Source organism: Pteronotus mesoamericanus, unplaced genomic scaffold, assembly GCF_021234165.1.
Source record: "Pteronotus mesoamericanus isolate MK-2021 breed Mesoamerican mustached bat unplaced genomic scaffold, CSHL_Meso_final contig_59, whole genome shotgun sequence".
NCBI classification, from domain to species: domain Eukaryota; kingdom Metazoa; phylum Chordata; class Mammalia; order Chiroptera; family Mormoopidae; genus Pteronotus; species Pteronotus mesoamericanus.
Genome location: NW_026555206.1, coordinates 3,927,248 through 3,941,694, shown reverse-complemented (window position 1 = coordinate 3,941,694; position 14,447 = coordinate 3,927,248). Strand labels below are relative to the sequence as shown.

Here is a 14,447-nt window from a genome sequence, read left to right as displayed (position 1 = left end):
ATGGCTTCAGTTTCTCACTATTTCTTGCTAGGTCTGATCTTTTTTGGATTCATATGGAACTCAGCCATCCTGTCTGCCAGGATGTACCTGCTCAGAGGAGAATTTTGGCAGGTGCACTGTGCTGGTAACATGCCACAGACCTCTAGGGGATGGGCTTTCTTTGGGGATTTTTTGGAGTGGGAGTAGGCCTAGAATTTGTAGGAAATTAGAAAATATGTCTATAAGACTCATTCTAGTTGGTACTGAACTTTGGTGAACTGCGAACTTTTACCAACATAGGTCTAACTCTTTTATTTCAAGTGAGTAATTTTTTTTTCTAATTCATAGTCTAATACCATGATAAGCCTGATACCACCTCCCAGTTTCCTGGTGTTCATCTTAAAGCTTTTCTGGTTTCTTGTACAGGACTCTGCAGTGCATGTCTATCTCTTTGGGAAGGATCCCAGAGAACCTTCCTCAAGAGTTCAAGCAAGTGAGAATTGAGCATTCATCCTTATTTGAACTGTCCCAAAGGTCTTTTGCCAGCATGAGCACTGTAGAATACCTTTGGCTCAATTTTAATGGTGTCACTGTGATCCACCTAGGAGCCCTGGAGCACCTGTCAGAACTGAATGAGCTGAGACTGGAAGGGAACAAACTTCATTCAGTACAGTGGACCATGTTCCATGCCACCCCTCTCTTGAGAGTCTTGGATCTCAAACACAACAGGATTGATGTACTCCCTGAGCTGGTTCTGCAGTTCTCGTTCAACCTGACCTACCTTGATCTATCTTCCAATATACTTACCGTTGTATCCAAGAGTGTATTCTTGAACTGGCCAGCCTACCAGAAACACCAGCACCCTGACTGTGGGGCCAAGATTCTCTCTAGCATAGTGCAGGCGCTGAACAATAATCCTTGGCTATGTGACTGTCGCCTAAGGGGACTCTTTCAGCTTGTAAAGTCCATCAGCTCCCCAGTCATCCTGATGAATCCCTACCTGATGTGCCGAGGCCCTCTCTCTAAGGTGGGGCAGTTTTTTCATGAAACTGAGCTCAGTGCTTGCATGAAGCCTCAGATCTCAACCCCCACTACCACTCTCACCACCCAGGTGGGTCAGAATGTAACACTGCAATGCTTGGCACAGGCCAGTCCTTCACCAACCATTACATGGAGGTATCCCCTGAGCATGTGGAGGAACTTTGATGGTAAGCCACATTCACTCTTTTAATGTATCTGAGATAATGGGGAAGTCTATAGCAACTGTATCCTCAATAGAGAGGTACTAAACTGGGTCTAGGTAAGATTGGAACAGGCCTGAATTATACACACCACAACAAGGTAATATTACACTATTGGCATTCTTTTAAATGATTGCATACAGATCCTTGTAAGATATATATATACATATATATGTGTGTGTGTGTGTGTATAAAATATATATATATCTTATATAGACATATGTAAATATATGTCTTAGAGTTTACTTAACATATTGTATAAATATTAGAGAATTACATAAGCAGATATAATTTTGAGGACTGTCTAGATGCAAAACACTACACTGTGTATTTTTAAATCATAGAAATTTCTGGCTAGGATCAGTTCTAGAGATTATCCATTACATATTCCCTAAACTTGCCTTAACAGACTCACCTGGGGTGCCTGTTTGAATTAATATTTCCAGGCCCCTGCCCTGGAAATTTGGATTAAACGAGCCCAGGGGAGGACCTGAGAATATATATTTTAACGTGTTTTCTCTTCCCCCACTCTTTATCCCCTCACCCCAGCTAATTCTTAAATCAGGCCAGGGTGGGAAGTCCTAGATATTGACTGAATTTTACACTTTTCACCACTTTGTTGACTGGACCTTATTGATTTGAAGCTGTAATGCTAGGATCTAGGGAGATGAGGGTCTGTGGGTCAGTAGCTTGGATTTAAACCTGTCTCTCATTCCTGAAACTCTGTTTTCTCTGCTTTTATACCTCAGTTGGAATCACCTTTAATGTTACCCTGGGGGTTGGGGCACATCACAAAGCCAGGATGACTTCCCAAGGGGTATCTAGAAGTTGTCTAAAAAACAACTAGAAATATCTGAGTAAAACTTGAGAAATATGGAAAGTCATCCAGACATTTGTATACATGGTGGCAAACCTCTGAATGATTAAAAATACTGAATTAACTGAAATTTTGACTTTTTCCTATCATTTTGTTCACATTTTATAGGCTTGAAGTTAAACACCAATGAAAGAATTATAGGATTTATTATTGCAACCTCTTTGAGAACAGTGAAATACATGCAGATGTTATCTTTTGTGATGCTCTGTAATTAGTCTCCCTGTACCATCTATTCTGTCAATAATAATAACATCTAACACTTAAAGAACACTTGCTATCAATCTTATGGAGTAAGTACTATTATCATCCCATTTTTTTTGATGAGGAAATTGAGGCCAAGAGAATCCAAACAACTTGTTGAAAACCATATACCTAGCAAGGGACAGAACCCAGGCATTTGGCCCCAGGTTATAAGTCACTCCACACCCTGGGGGTAAGAGGGCATTTCTTGAAGTTTGCAACGTTGCACTGTCACACAGTTGTGAGAGATACCCTGGAAACCATGGTGTTAGCGCAGCGAAGTGAAGGTAGTTTGGTGCAAGCAGCTAACGCAGTTGAAGAACCTCAGAGACAGAAAACAAGGTTTCAGATCAGCTGTTGCCTCTGAACAACACTCACTATAGGAAAGTCAATTAATCACTCCAACCTTCAACTTCCTATGTGTAAAAATTAGGTATTTATCTTAAAGGATTGTTGGTAAGCAAACACCTAACACTGAGTACATGCTTAATAAATGGTAGCCACCACTTTTAAAAAAATGGCACTGCTGGACACTCCAGTTGTCTATCAGAAAAATGCATAGCTGTTTTCCTCTCTTTCCACACAGTGTTGACCTCATCCACTGCAGAAGATGCTGTTCTGTCAGAGCTGGTCATACCTGCTGCCCACTTAGTGGACAGGGGTAATTACACCTGTGTGGCTTCCAACTCCATCGGCAGGAGCACCATTGTCATCTCCCTCCACATCCAGCCTGCATCCCATTCTCTTTCCATCCCCTCACAGGTCAATGTCTACATCAACCTGCGGGTCATCAAGCAGACTATGTGCAGGGTCCTGCTGGAGTGGTTTACTGTGGGCAATACCTCTGAAGAGAAGTGGGTCACCCTCTATGTTGAATCAGATGTATCCCTCAGGAAAGAGGTGGTTCACATTGGGCCTGGAGTCAACACATATATTATGGATGACCTCCTCCCAGGCACAAAATACAAGGCATGTGTCAGCCTAGGGGGACAGCCACAACACCAGGGCCAGTGTGCGGTCTTTGTGACAGGCTGGGACTGCAGTGAGCTGGACGAACAGGAGCGCTTCCTGTACATCACGGTGGTCCTGTGTGCTGTGCTGCTAGCTGTGCTTGTGGGTGCCTATGTCTGGGCAGCCCAGGTCCCCTGCAGCTGCAGGAATTGGGGCTTGCTCTGCTGTCCTCATCATTGGAAAGCCCCCAGGACCCCCCAGCAGCCCCACAGCACAGAGATCATGCAGTGGCGTGTGAGGATGGGACACTGAAGGGAGTGAGGGGAGAGGAAGAGCAGGAGATAGTGGCTAAAAAGCCTGGGCTAGGTCTAGAGCAGTATGGGCCTCCAGCCCCTAAACTGACCCTCTGTGGCAGCTCAACTGGGTTTGATCTATTTATTAAACAAGTATTAATGGAGCACCTACTGTGTTCCTGGTACTGAACTTGACACAGTGAACAGTTCTTATTTTTCATGGATCTGATACCAAGGGAGCTTTGTCCTGTCCATTAATCATTTTTATTATATACTATGTCTGAAAATTAATAAGTGTTACAGTTTCCACATATACAGCCCTATAACATTTACATGATTATATGTAACATTCACATATAATATTTCACATGTGTTATCCTATTAAAGAGAGGTAGAATTCTACTCCTTTTTACAGGCAAAGAAACTGAAGCCCATAGAATTACATTACCTGTCTAGGAGGTAGAGGCAGCATTCCAAAGAGGTTCTAATTCTAGTGTTTCCCCTAAATGTCTGCGTTGCAGTATTCTTGTTCTCCTATTGTTCAGAAAGTGTTATTTTCCCCCTCAATGGCAAATTCCCAATGACACTGTGTAAGTTTGATATTTCAAAAAGCTATCCTTTGAGTGGTAAGAGCCTAGTGGGTGATGCATGTCTGATTGGGGGTGTCTTTGTCCCTGTGGGCAATCTTTGGTGCTCCAGAGAGACTAGTGCCATTAGCACTGAGCAACAAGGTATTGGCTGCAGCCCAGGACCCAGCTCCAGAAAGTATTGGAAAGCACAGTTGTGGGAGCCATACCCACAAGAAAAGAATTTGGTGGTCGGAAGGATGGCGGAGGAGTGAATGGGAGTCAAGCTGACCTCCTCCCAAAACCAAACTGGAATTGCAACTAAATAGTGGAGTAATCACCTCGAAAGCAGTGGAGCGATAGTGGGAGAGGAGTCTTGGTGCCGTGGACAGTGGATTCTACTCTCACACATCCCAACGGGTGAGAATTGCAGTGGAGGCTCGAGAGGGTGGGCTGGATGCACACGGGCACTGGCACCAGAGGGACATTGAAATGGCCAGTTAGCTCCCCCCGAGAAGAACGGGGTCTGAATCATAAACAGGAACCCCTAAACTACAGCAGCTAAAGCCAAGAAAATACAGACAAAACGCAACCCCCGAAAGCTTAGGGGCGCTCTCTGCCAGAGACAGGTGGCTGGGGATGCAAAAAGACATTTAAAGGGCAAACGCAAAAGTTGCAGCGGCAGCCACCCTCCTTGATTGCTGGGTAGAGGCAGCAGCAGGGTGGGCTGGTGCCTGGGAAAAGACTGGTGAGGAAAACTTTGTGAAGAGAACTGACACGGCAGCCGGTGGAGCCCCAGTGATAACGCACTTCCCACTCTGCAGCTACCATCTCGCTCAGGCATAAGGGAATCAATTAACCTGCCCTTTGTGTGCTCCGCACACAGCTTGTATGCATGTGAGCTGCGGGGCTGAGTGCAGACTGGCTGGGAGAGCCTTGAAGAGAGACTGGAGACGGAGGCGTTGGGGAAACAACGGGAGGAGGAACTGGGGAGTCCCGACACCTTCTCCTTGCCATAGTCTCCATTGCGCGGGAAGAGGCCACACCCCCCAAGAGCCAAAAGCTGAAAAGCAAACATAGGCACCCCCAAAACACCAAGAGCAGGCGCGCACACTTGCGTGAGTGACCTGCGAGGGTTGGCGAGCGTGTCTGACCCACGCAGGCTGGCGAACGCTTGCACCTGCCGGCAAGGCCTCACACAGACTGGCACCCATATGGCCTGCGAGGGAGTGCACAGAGGGGCAAGGGCAGGCGTAAATTGACCTGCCCGCTGCGATTGCAGAGCGGCCAACAAAATAAGTAGAGCTGCCCAGAGTCCCTGGAGGAGAGACCAGAAACAGGATTAACCAGAGAGTCCTAGAGCTGATTTCCTCCCATTTCCGTAGTCCCAATTTGGCGAGGGCAAGCAACGCACCCAAAGAGCCAAAAGCTGGGAAAATACACAATAGAAGACCCTAAACTGACCAGTGCCAAGAAGCTCGTGTGCCAGGGGGACCAGATGAGTACGTGAGGTCGAGAATGAGCCCCCTGGTCTGGGGCGAGCACATGCGAGCCCAGGCACGTGGGGGACCCTGCCATGCTGGGAACGCGCTCAAGGAGCCCGCGTGAGAGCGCAGAGAGATCCCAAAAGATAGCTCAGCCCTGACCGAAGGGGTCACAGAGCTGCTCCAAGCAGGAGTCAGACACAGGCATTAGACTCCTGAAAGACTCAAACAAACAACCCAAGGCTGTATAGGGTCAACAACTGACATCATCAGAGGCAAGCCCAGAAAGAAAAGTATAGGACAAATATACTTAACAGACTCTCACAAAAATGGGAAGAAAAAGAAGTTCCCCCCAAATGAGTGGAAAAGGGGACTCCCCACAGAGAGAGCTCAATGAAATAGAGGCAAGGGAACTATCAGATATGGAATTCAAAACAATGGTTCTAAGGAAGCTCAATGAGCTCAGCCAGCTCAAAGAGAACTATGAGAAACTGCAGAGAAACAATCAGGATCTTACAGCAAACTATATCAGCCTGGAAAAGGACATAGAAACTATCAAGAAGACACAAGAGGATATGAAGAATACCATTTCTGAATTGAAGAACACAGTAGAAGGGATCCAAAGCAGGCTGGATGAAGCTGAGGATCGAATCAGTGAGATGGAGGACAAGGTAGAAAAAAAGCTCCCAGAAAGAACAAGAAATGGAAAAACGGCTCAGAAAGAATGAAGAGGCATTTAGGGAAATGCAGGACAACTTGAAACGCAATAATATCCGTATAATAGGGATACCAGAAGGAGAAGAAGAGGAGCAAGGAATAGAGAACCTCCTCGAAAAAGTAATGATGGAAAATTTCCCTAATTTGAGGAGAGAAAGGCTCTCATGGATCCAGGAGGCACAGAGGACCCCACTCAAGAGGGACCCAAGGAGGTCCACTCCAAGACACATCATCATTAAAATGGCAAATGTCAAAGACAAAGAGAGAATCCTCCAGGCAGCAAGGGAGAAGGAGAAAGTAACATACAAGGGGGCCCCCATACGCCTAGGAGCTGACTTCTCAACAGAAACACTGCAAGCCAGAAGGGAATGGCAACAAATTTTCCAAGCCATGAAAAGCAAGGGCCTACAGCCAAGGCTGCTCTACCCAGCTAGGCTCTCCATTAAAATAGAAGGAGAAATACGGAGTTTCCCAGACTAAAGAAGGCTAAAAGAATACATCTCTACCAAACCCGCACTCCAGGATATGCTAAGGGGACTGGTTTAAGCAGATGAAGGAAAAGAATGAGACAGAGAGGAACACAAGTACAAAGAGAAAAGGTGAGTAAGTTTCTATCAGTAATATCTCTCAATGTGAATGGACTAAATGCCCCAATCAAAAGACACAGGGTAGCTGAATGGATAAGAAAACATGACCCACACATATGCTGCCCACAAGAGACCCACCTCAGAGCAAGAGACCTACACAGATTGAAAGTAAAGGGATGGAAAAAAATATTCCAAGCAAATGGAATGGGCATGAGAAAAAGGCTGGCATTGCCATACTTGTATCAGACAAAGTAGATTTCAAAACAGAGGCCATAAAGAGAGACCCAGAGGGGCACTTTATCATACTTAAAGGAAGAATCTATCAAGAAGACATCAACATTGTAAACTTATATGCTCCCAATAGAGGAGCCCCCAAGTTTATAAGGAAATTGTTGGATGACTTCAAAAAAGATATAGACAGCAACACACTGATCGTAGGGGATTTCAACACCCCACTGTCAAAAATGGACAGATTTTCCAAGCAAAACATTAATAAACATACTGTGCAGCTGAATGACACACTGAATCAAAGAGACTTAACTGACATATATAGAACCTTACATCCCAAAGAAGAAAAATACACAGTCTCTTACAAATGCTCATGGAAGTTTTTCAAAGATACAACACATGACAGGACACAAAGCAAGCCTCAGCAAATTCAGGAAAATTGAAATAATACCAAACTTTTTCTCAGACCACAAGGCCTTGAAACTCGAAATCAACCTCAAAGAGAAACTTCAAAAACTTGCAAACTCATGGAGACTGAACAGTACACTATTAAACAATGAATGGGTCAATAATGAGATAAGAGAAGAAATCAAAAAATTTCTGGAAACAAATGAAAATGAACAGACAACTGTCTAAAACCTATGGGACACAGCAAAGGCGGTCCTGAGAGGGAAGTTCATAGCAATACAGGCTTACCTAAAAAAGACAGAAACATTTCAAATAAAAGACCTAACACTACAACTTCAAGAACTGGAGAAACAACAACAAATAAATCCCAGAGCAAGTAGAAGGAAGGAAATAGTCAAGACGAGAGCAGAACTGAATGACATAGAGACAAAAAGAACAATTCAGAGGATCAACCAATCCAGAAGCTGGTTCTTTGAAAAGATAAATAAAATTGACAAGCCTTTAAGCAGACTCATCAAGAAAAAAAGGGAGAGGACCCAAATTAATAATATCAGAAATGAAGGAGGAGAAATAACAACTGATACCACAGAAATACAAATGATCATCAGAAACTATTATGAACAATTTTATGCCAAGAAATTTGAAAATCTTGATGAAATGGACAAATTTTTAGAAAAGTATAATCTTCCAACACTGAAGGAGGAAGAAACAGAAAGCTTGAACAGACCAATAACAGCTGGGGAAATTGAAGCAGTCATCAAGAAACTCCCAGCACACAAAAGCCCAGGAACAGACGGTTTCCCAGGAGAATTTTACAAAACATTTAAGGAAGAGATAACCTCTGTCCTTCTCAGACTATTCCAAAAAATCCAAGAGGAGGGAAGTCTCCCAGACTCCTTCTATGAGGCCAGCATCACCCTGATCCCAAAACCAGATAAAGACCCTACAAAGAAAGAAAACTACAGGCCAATTTCGCTGATGAACATAGATGCTAAAATCCTCAACAAAATATTGGCCAACCACATCCAGCAATACATTGAAAAGATTATCCACCACGATCAAGTGGGATTCATCCCAGGCATCCAAGGATGGTTCAATATACGCAAATCAGTAAACGTGATACATCACATAAGTAAAGGTAAAGACAAAAACCACATGATCATCTCGATAGATGCAGAAAAAGCATTCGATAAGGTACAGCACCCATTTATGATCAAAACACTCAGTAAAATGGGAATAAATGGAGCATTCCTCAAAGTAATAAAGGCCATATATGAAAAACCTACAGCTGATATCATACTCAACGGGCAAAAACTGAAAGCTTTCCCACTAAGATCGGGAACAGGACAAGGATGTCCGCTCTCACCACTTCTTTTCAACATCGTATTGGAAGTCCTAGCCACAGCGGTCAGACAAGAGAAAGAGATAAAAGGCATCCAAATAGGAAAGGAGGAAGTAAAACTATCATTGTTTGCAGATGACATGATAGTGTACATAGAGAACCCTGTAGACTCTACGAAAAAACTCCTCAACCTAATAAGTGAATTTGGCAAAACAGCAGGATACAAAGTCAACATTCAGAAATCAAAGGCGTTTTTGTACACCAGCAATGCAATAGAAGAAGAAGAAATCAGAAAAAAAATACCATTCGATATAGCAAGAAAAAAGATAAAGTACCTAGGCATAAATTTAACCAAAGACACAAAAGACCTGTATGCAGAAAACTATACAACATTGAAAAAAGAAATTAAGGAAGACACAAATAAATGGAAGCATATACCGTGCTCATGGATTGGAAGAATTAATATCCTCAAAATGTCCATACTACCCAAAGCAATTTATAGATTCAACGCAATCCCTATTAAGATACCAATGATGTATTTCCCAGAAATAGAACAGACATTTCAAAAATTTATATGGAACCATAAATGACCTCGAATAGCCGCAGCAATTTTGAGAAAGAAACACAAAGTAGGAGGGATCACAATACCGGACATCAAACTCTACTACAAAGCCACCATACTCAAAACAATCTGGTACTGGCACAAGAACCGACCCATAGACCAGTGGAACAGAATAGAAAGCCCAGAAATAAGCCCAGGTCTCTATGGACATCTAATATTTGACAAAGGGGGCAGAAGCATAAAATGGAGCAATAACAGCCTCTTCAGCAAATGGTGTTGGGAGAGCTGGACAGGTACATGCAAAAAATTGAAATTGGATCATCAGCTGACACCATACACAAAAAGAAACTCAAGATGGATAAAAGAATTAAATAGAAGTCGCAACACCATCAAAGTCCTAGAGGAGAACATTGGCAGGAAACTCTCAGATATCCCACGCAGCAATTTTTTCACTGGTATGTCTCCTAAAGCAAGGGACATAAAGGAAAGAATAAACAAGTGGGATCTCATCAAAATAAGAAGCTTCTGCATGGCGAAAGAAAACATCAGCAAAATGAAAAGGGAGCCAACCGTATGGGAAAATATATTTGCTAATGATACATCAGATAGAGGTTTGATCTCCAAGATATATAAAGAACTCACTTGACTCCACTCCAAGAAGACAAACGATCCAATCAAAAAATGGGCAAAGGACCTGGGCAGATGTTTTTCTAAGGAGCAGATACAGAGGGCCCAGAGGCATTTGAAAGGATGCTCGGCATCACTAGCCATCAGAGAAATGCAGATCAAAACCACCATGAGGTACCACCTCACACCGGTCAGAATGGCCATCATAAACAGATCCACAAACAACAGGTGCTGGCGAGGCTGTGGAGAAAAGGGAACCGTAGTTCACTGTTGGTGGGAATGCAGACTGGTGCAGCCACTATGGAAAGCAGTGTGGAATTTCCTCAGAAAGCTGAAAATGGAACTGCCTTTTGATCCAGGGATTCCCCTGCTGGGACTATACCCTGAGAACACCAAAACGCCAATACAAAAGAACCTATGCACCCCAATGTTCATAGCAGCACAATTTACAATAGCCAAGTGTTGGAAGCAACCGAAATGCCCATCAGTAGGTGATTGGATCAAAAAGTGATGGTACATATACACAATGGAATACTACGCAGCAGAAAGAAAAAACGAACTACTAAACTTCGTGACAGCATGGATGGAACTGGAGAGCATCATGCTAAGCGAAATAAGCCAGGGGGCGAAAAACAAATACCATATGCTCTCACCTATAAGTGGAACCTAACCAACAATACAAAGATGCAAGGAAAATAAGACCAGCAACACTGAAAGGAAAAGAAATCAACAGAGACAAGAGGGAAGGGGTGGGGGAAGGGAAAGGGAAGGGAAGAGGAAAGTCAAGGAACATATAGCAAGGACTCATGGACAAAACCAAAGGGGAAGAGCTGAGGGAGGGAAGAAGGGAGGGGCAAGGGAAAGAGGTGGGGGGGAGGCAGAGACAAATGTATTTAAAAAGTAAATAAATTTTAAAAAAAAAGAATCTATATGAAGTCTTATTTATTTATTTATTTATTTATTGGGAGTGAGCTACATAGTCCTGATTTTAACCTAGAAACTCTGAGCTTCAAGCTTCCCCCCAACCCCCCAGCCCTGTGGCTCTAGCTAACATATCAGTGCTGAACATGACAAATGTTTGTTATATCGGTGCCAATATAATCCCTCCTCCATCCCCTAGTCAATGTTTCCTAAGAAATCCCAGAGAGATGCTCTTTTCTTCTCTGGGTTCATGTGGAATGGAGGGGCCCCCATGATCCCCAGAGACAACTCATCATCCTTTTGGGAAGCCAAGCTGGTGAAGACCAGAATTTAAACCCACATCTCCCTCTCCACATATTCTCCCACTGGCCACAGGAAAATCCCCCGATGGCTGTAAATATAAGCTGACCTCTTTGTAACACCCTCACAAATATTTTCTCCCTCCTTCCCACCTTTCTTACCAATTCCTCCTCATCCTTCTAGGCCCATCTCAAGGGCCATGGGCTCCCATTAGCCTTCCCTGACTTCATATCTCCAGTAAAAAGACATAGTGAATGGAGCAGGATATGCAATGGTTTCATTGGTTGCAAACTTGTAGGGGCACAGACCCATCTCCTTGCTGAGGCTACTGGGCTCATCCAACACCTGGACTGTTTTGAAAAATCAGCATTTGTTGAAACTAATTTTTAAAAATTAAAGACTGCTCTCATATTTAGACCAAGTTTTCTCTCATTTAAGTTCTCATTTATTTTCTTCTGAACGTTAGAAGAAAAAAAACCTTTTTAATGGAAATTTTAAAACATACCAAAAGTGGAATCTCATTCCTTCCCATCAGTCAACTTCAATAATTTTTAACATTTTCCAGTCTTAGTTCATCTAGTCTTTGCCCTTAAATGTTTTTTTAAATTGGAGTATTTAAGGGTAAATACAAAGTTTCACAGAAAGTTTTTTAAAAATGATGTTATTATCATACCTAAGAACATATATTTTGAAATTGTATGTACATAGTTATATATGTAGAAACAACATATTCTTTCATTTATGTGCATAGCAGAATTTGTTCCTGTGAAGCTTCCCATGATAAATTTTGAAGAAAAGTGGTCAGAGTTAAGGCATGAAATTATTTTTCTATTGGCTTCTGAAAGTCAGGAATCTTTTGTGAACTGAGACAGTGTTCAGCTGCTTCTGTGCACATGGAAATTTAGGAAGAGGAAGCAGGTCTACAGAGGATTTCTGGGAATCTGACTCTTTAGGGCTCTCGACTTCCCTAGACAAATCCTAGAATAAAGATGTACATTACTCAGATTAATTAAGCAATATGACAGTAGGAGTAAGAGCATACACTCTGGAATCCAGTTTCTTGGGCTTAAATGTTGGCTTTGCTTCTTGCTTCAGAACATCAGGCAAGTTATTCCACTGTTCTGTGCCTTAATTTCTTCATCTGTAAAACGAGAATAATAATAGTATGTACCTCATAGGGTTGTCTAGATGATTATATGAGCTTTTACATGTAAAGCTCTTAGAACAATGTTTGTCACATAATAAGCCTCAGTAGGCTTATTGTAATTATAATAAGCTGCTCAGTCTATCACTGCTGCCTTCCAGGTCCTTCCTTACCTTGAGTCCTAATATTGTGACAGCTTGTAGCCTAGGCCTTTTCCAGTGTAACTGAGCAAGCAGCTCTTTGGCCCCCACCATTCCTTATAGCAGTGAAATCAGTGCAGCCTCCCTCACATAGACTGGGGGTCTCCTCCAATGCCAAACAAAGTGTGCTGGTGCCTTATGTTTGGTGTTACCATCCTCCTCTCTCTCAGTATGGCTCTTGCTGGTAACTAGGCATTTTCCCATACTTCTCAGTGTAAGAGCTGCCCACATGCCTAGCTTTCAGGATTGGCTCTGCCTTGTTTCAAGTTCCTGGGCTTGTCCCCTCCCAGGGCCTGGATGCTAGCCTGAGCTCCCAACCCAGAGGTCTTCAAGACCATTGTCACAGAGCCAACATTGCTTCTCAGGTTTTCATGCCTACTCCAGCCCTCCCAATTCCTGCCCTTTCTGAGCTGTGTTGAGGTTAATTAGTTCTAGGTCCATATTCCATTCCTCCCCAAGCAGCCCTGCCAGGAAGAAAGCCCAGTCCAGGTCCAGAACATGCCACATGTAGACAGACAAGCCTTGAAAATGTGCTGCTATTAGAGTGCATGCATGGCAATTTGAACAAAATATTGCAGCCAAGCACAGAGTCAGATCTGGGGGTCAAAAGATGGATCTACACACCAATGGAGTCAGGAGGCCTGATGAGCTTAGATATGTGTCAGGAAGACTAGTCTCTAGGAGTCAACTAACACATACATCAGCAGAAAGTGGGAGGTCAGCTTGACTGTTAACAGACTTTATTTATCATTTTAAAGAGAGGTGATTGCATGCAAATTGGAAGGATACTGTATTTTCTGTGGAGGGCAAACCTGATCCAGCACAGCCCTCTTCTGACACATGGATTGCAAAGGACCTGTTTGTTCAGTCTGAGATCCTTGCTTGTTATAGCCCACCTCTTAATACTGTCTGGGTCAGGGAATGCAGAAGCCCCAACAAGGAGTCTGCACACCCACACATCTGAGTAACACCTCAAAATACAGGCTCAGAAATCAAGAAAACCACATGCGTATATCATCTGTTTAAATAAAATTACTGACGGATTCTACAGGGGTTATTAATAACTGAATGAAATGCAAAGAACTGCTATACTTCTGTGTGGACATAAATTTCCTTATAGCAGGTTTCCTTGAAGTCAGACAGAGCCTCTTCATATTAACACAGAGCCCTGTGTGTCTTCTCTCCTGGAGGAAGTGGTTACATGTTGCCGAGATGGGCCCTGGCTAGGGAACAATACTGAGGAGTGGGGAGCCCTCAGACCAGGTCATTACTACCAACCCCAGTGTGGCCTCTGGTAGTCATCCCTCTCTTGGGAGCTCATTTTTGTTAGCTTGGCAAGTGGAGGCTTGGAATGGATGTGCTGCCCAGCTCTGGACCTCTCTGATGGTGGCTGTCCAGGCCTCATGGGGATGTGGTAGTGGTCGTGCGGCAGGGGCAGGGGAAGGGGGTAGTGCACGGTGGGGCTGGTATGAAAGGAGAGGTGTGTGAATCAAGGGCAATGCCATTGTCCAGCTCTGGCTGCCCTGAATCAGTGGCAGCACCCCAACCCAGCACAGCACTTCCTGGGGTGCTTGGTAGAAGAGCTGAGAAGTTGCTAATACTTGCTCGAAGAGCTGTACCCAGATAACTGGACTACAGAAAAATACATGCATGTTGCTTTGCACTTGGTTAAAGCCCTTCCCACCACTATTTATTTCCATCTTCACTCTAGACTTATGAGTGAAGCAAACAGGACTTACTTTCTTCTTGCAAATGAGGAAGTGGATGATCAGGGAGTTTA

At 43.5% G+C, this 14,447-nt stretch overlaps 1 protein-coding gene across 1 annotated transcript; it reads left to right on the top strand.

The window, feature by feature from the left end:
- On the top strand, positions 1 to 3,600 carry LRIT2 (leucine rich repeat, Ig-like and transmembrane domains 2). The gene is given in 5 exon segments (XM_054580482.1): positions 1 to 39; positions 41 to 111; positions 406 to 1,187; positions 2,786 to 2,815; positions 2,924 to 3,600. Coding segments are annotated over 5 exon segments (1,599 nt in total).
- The last annotated feature ends 10,847 nt before the right edge of the window (positions 3,601 to 14,447 follow it).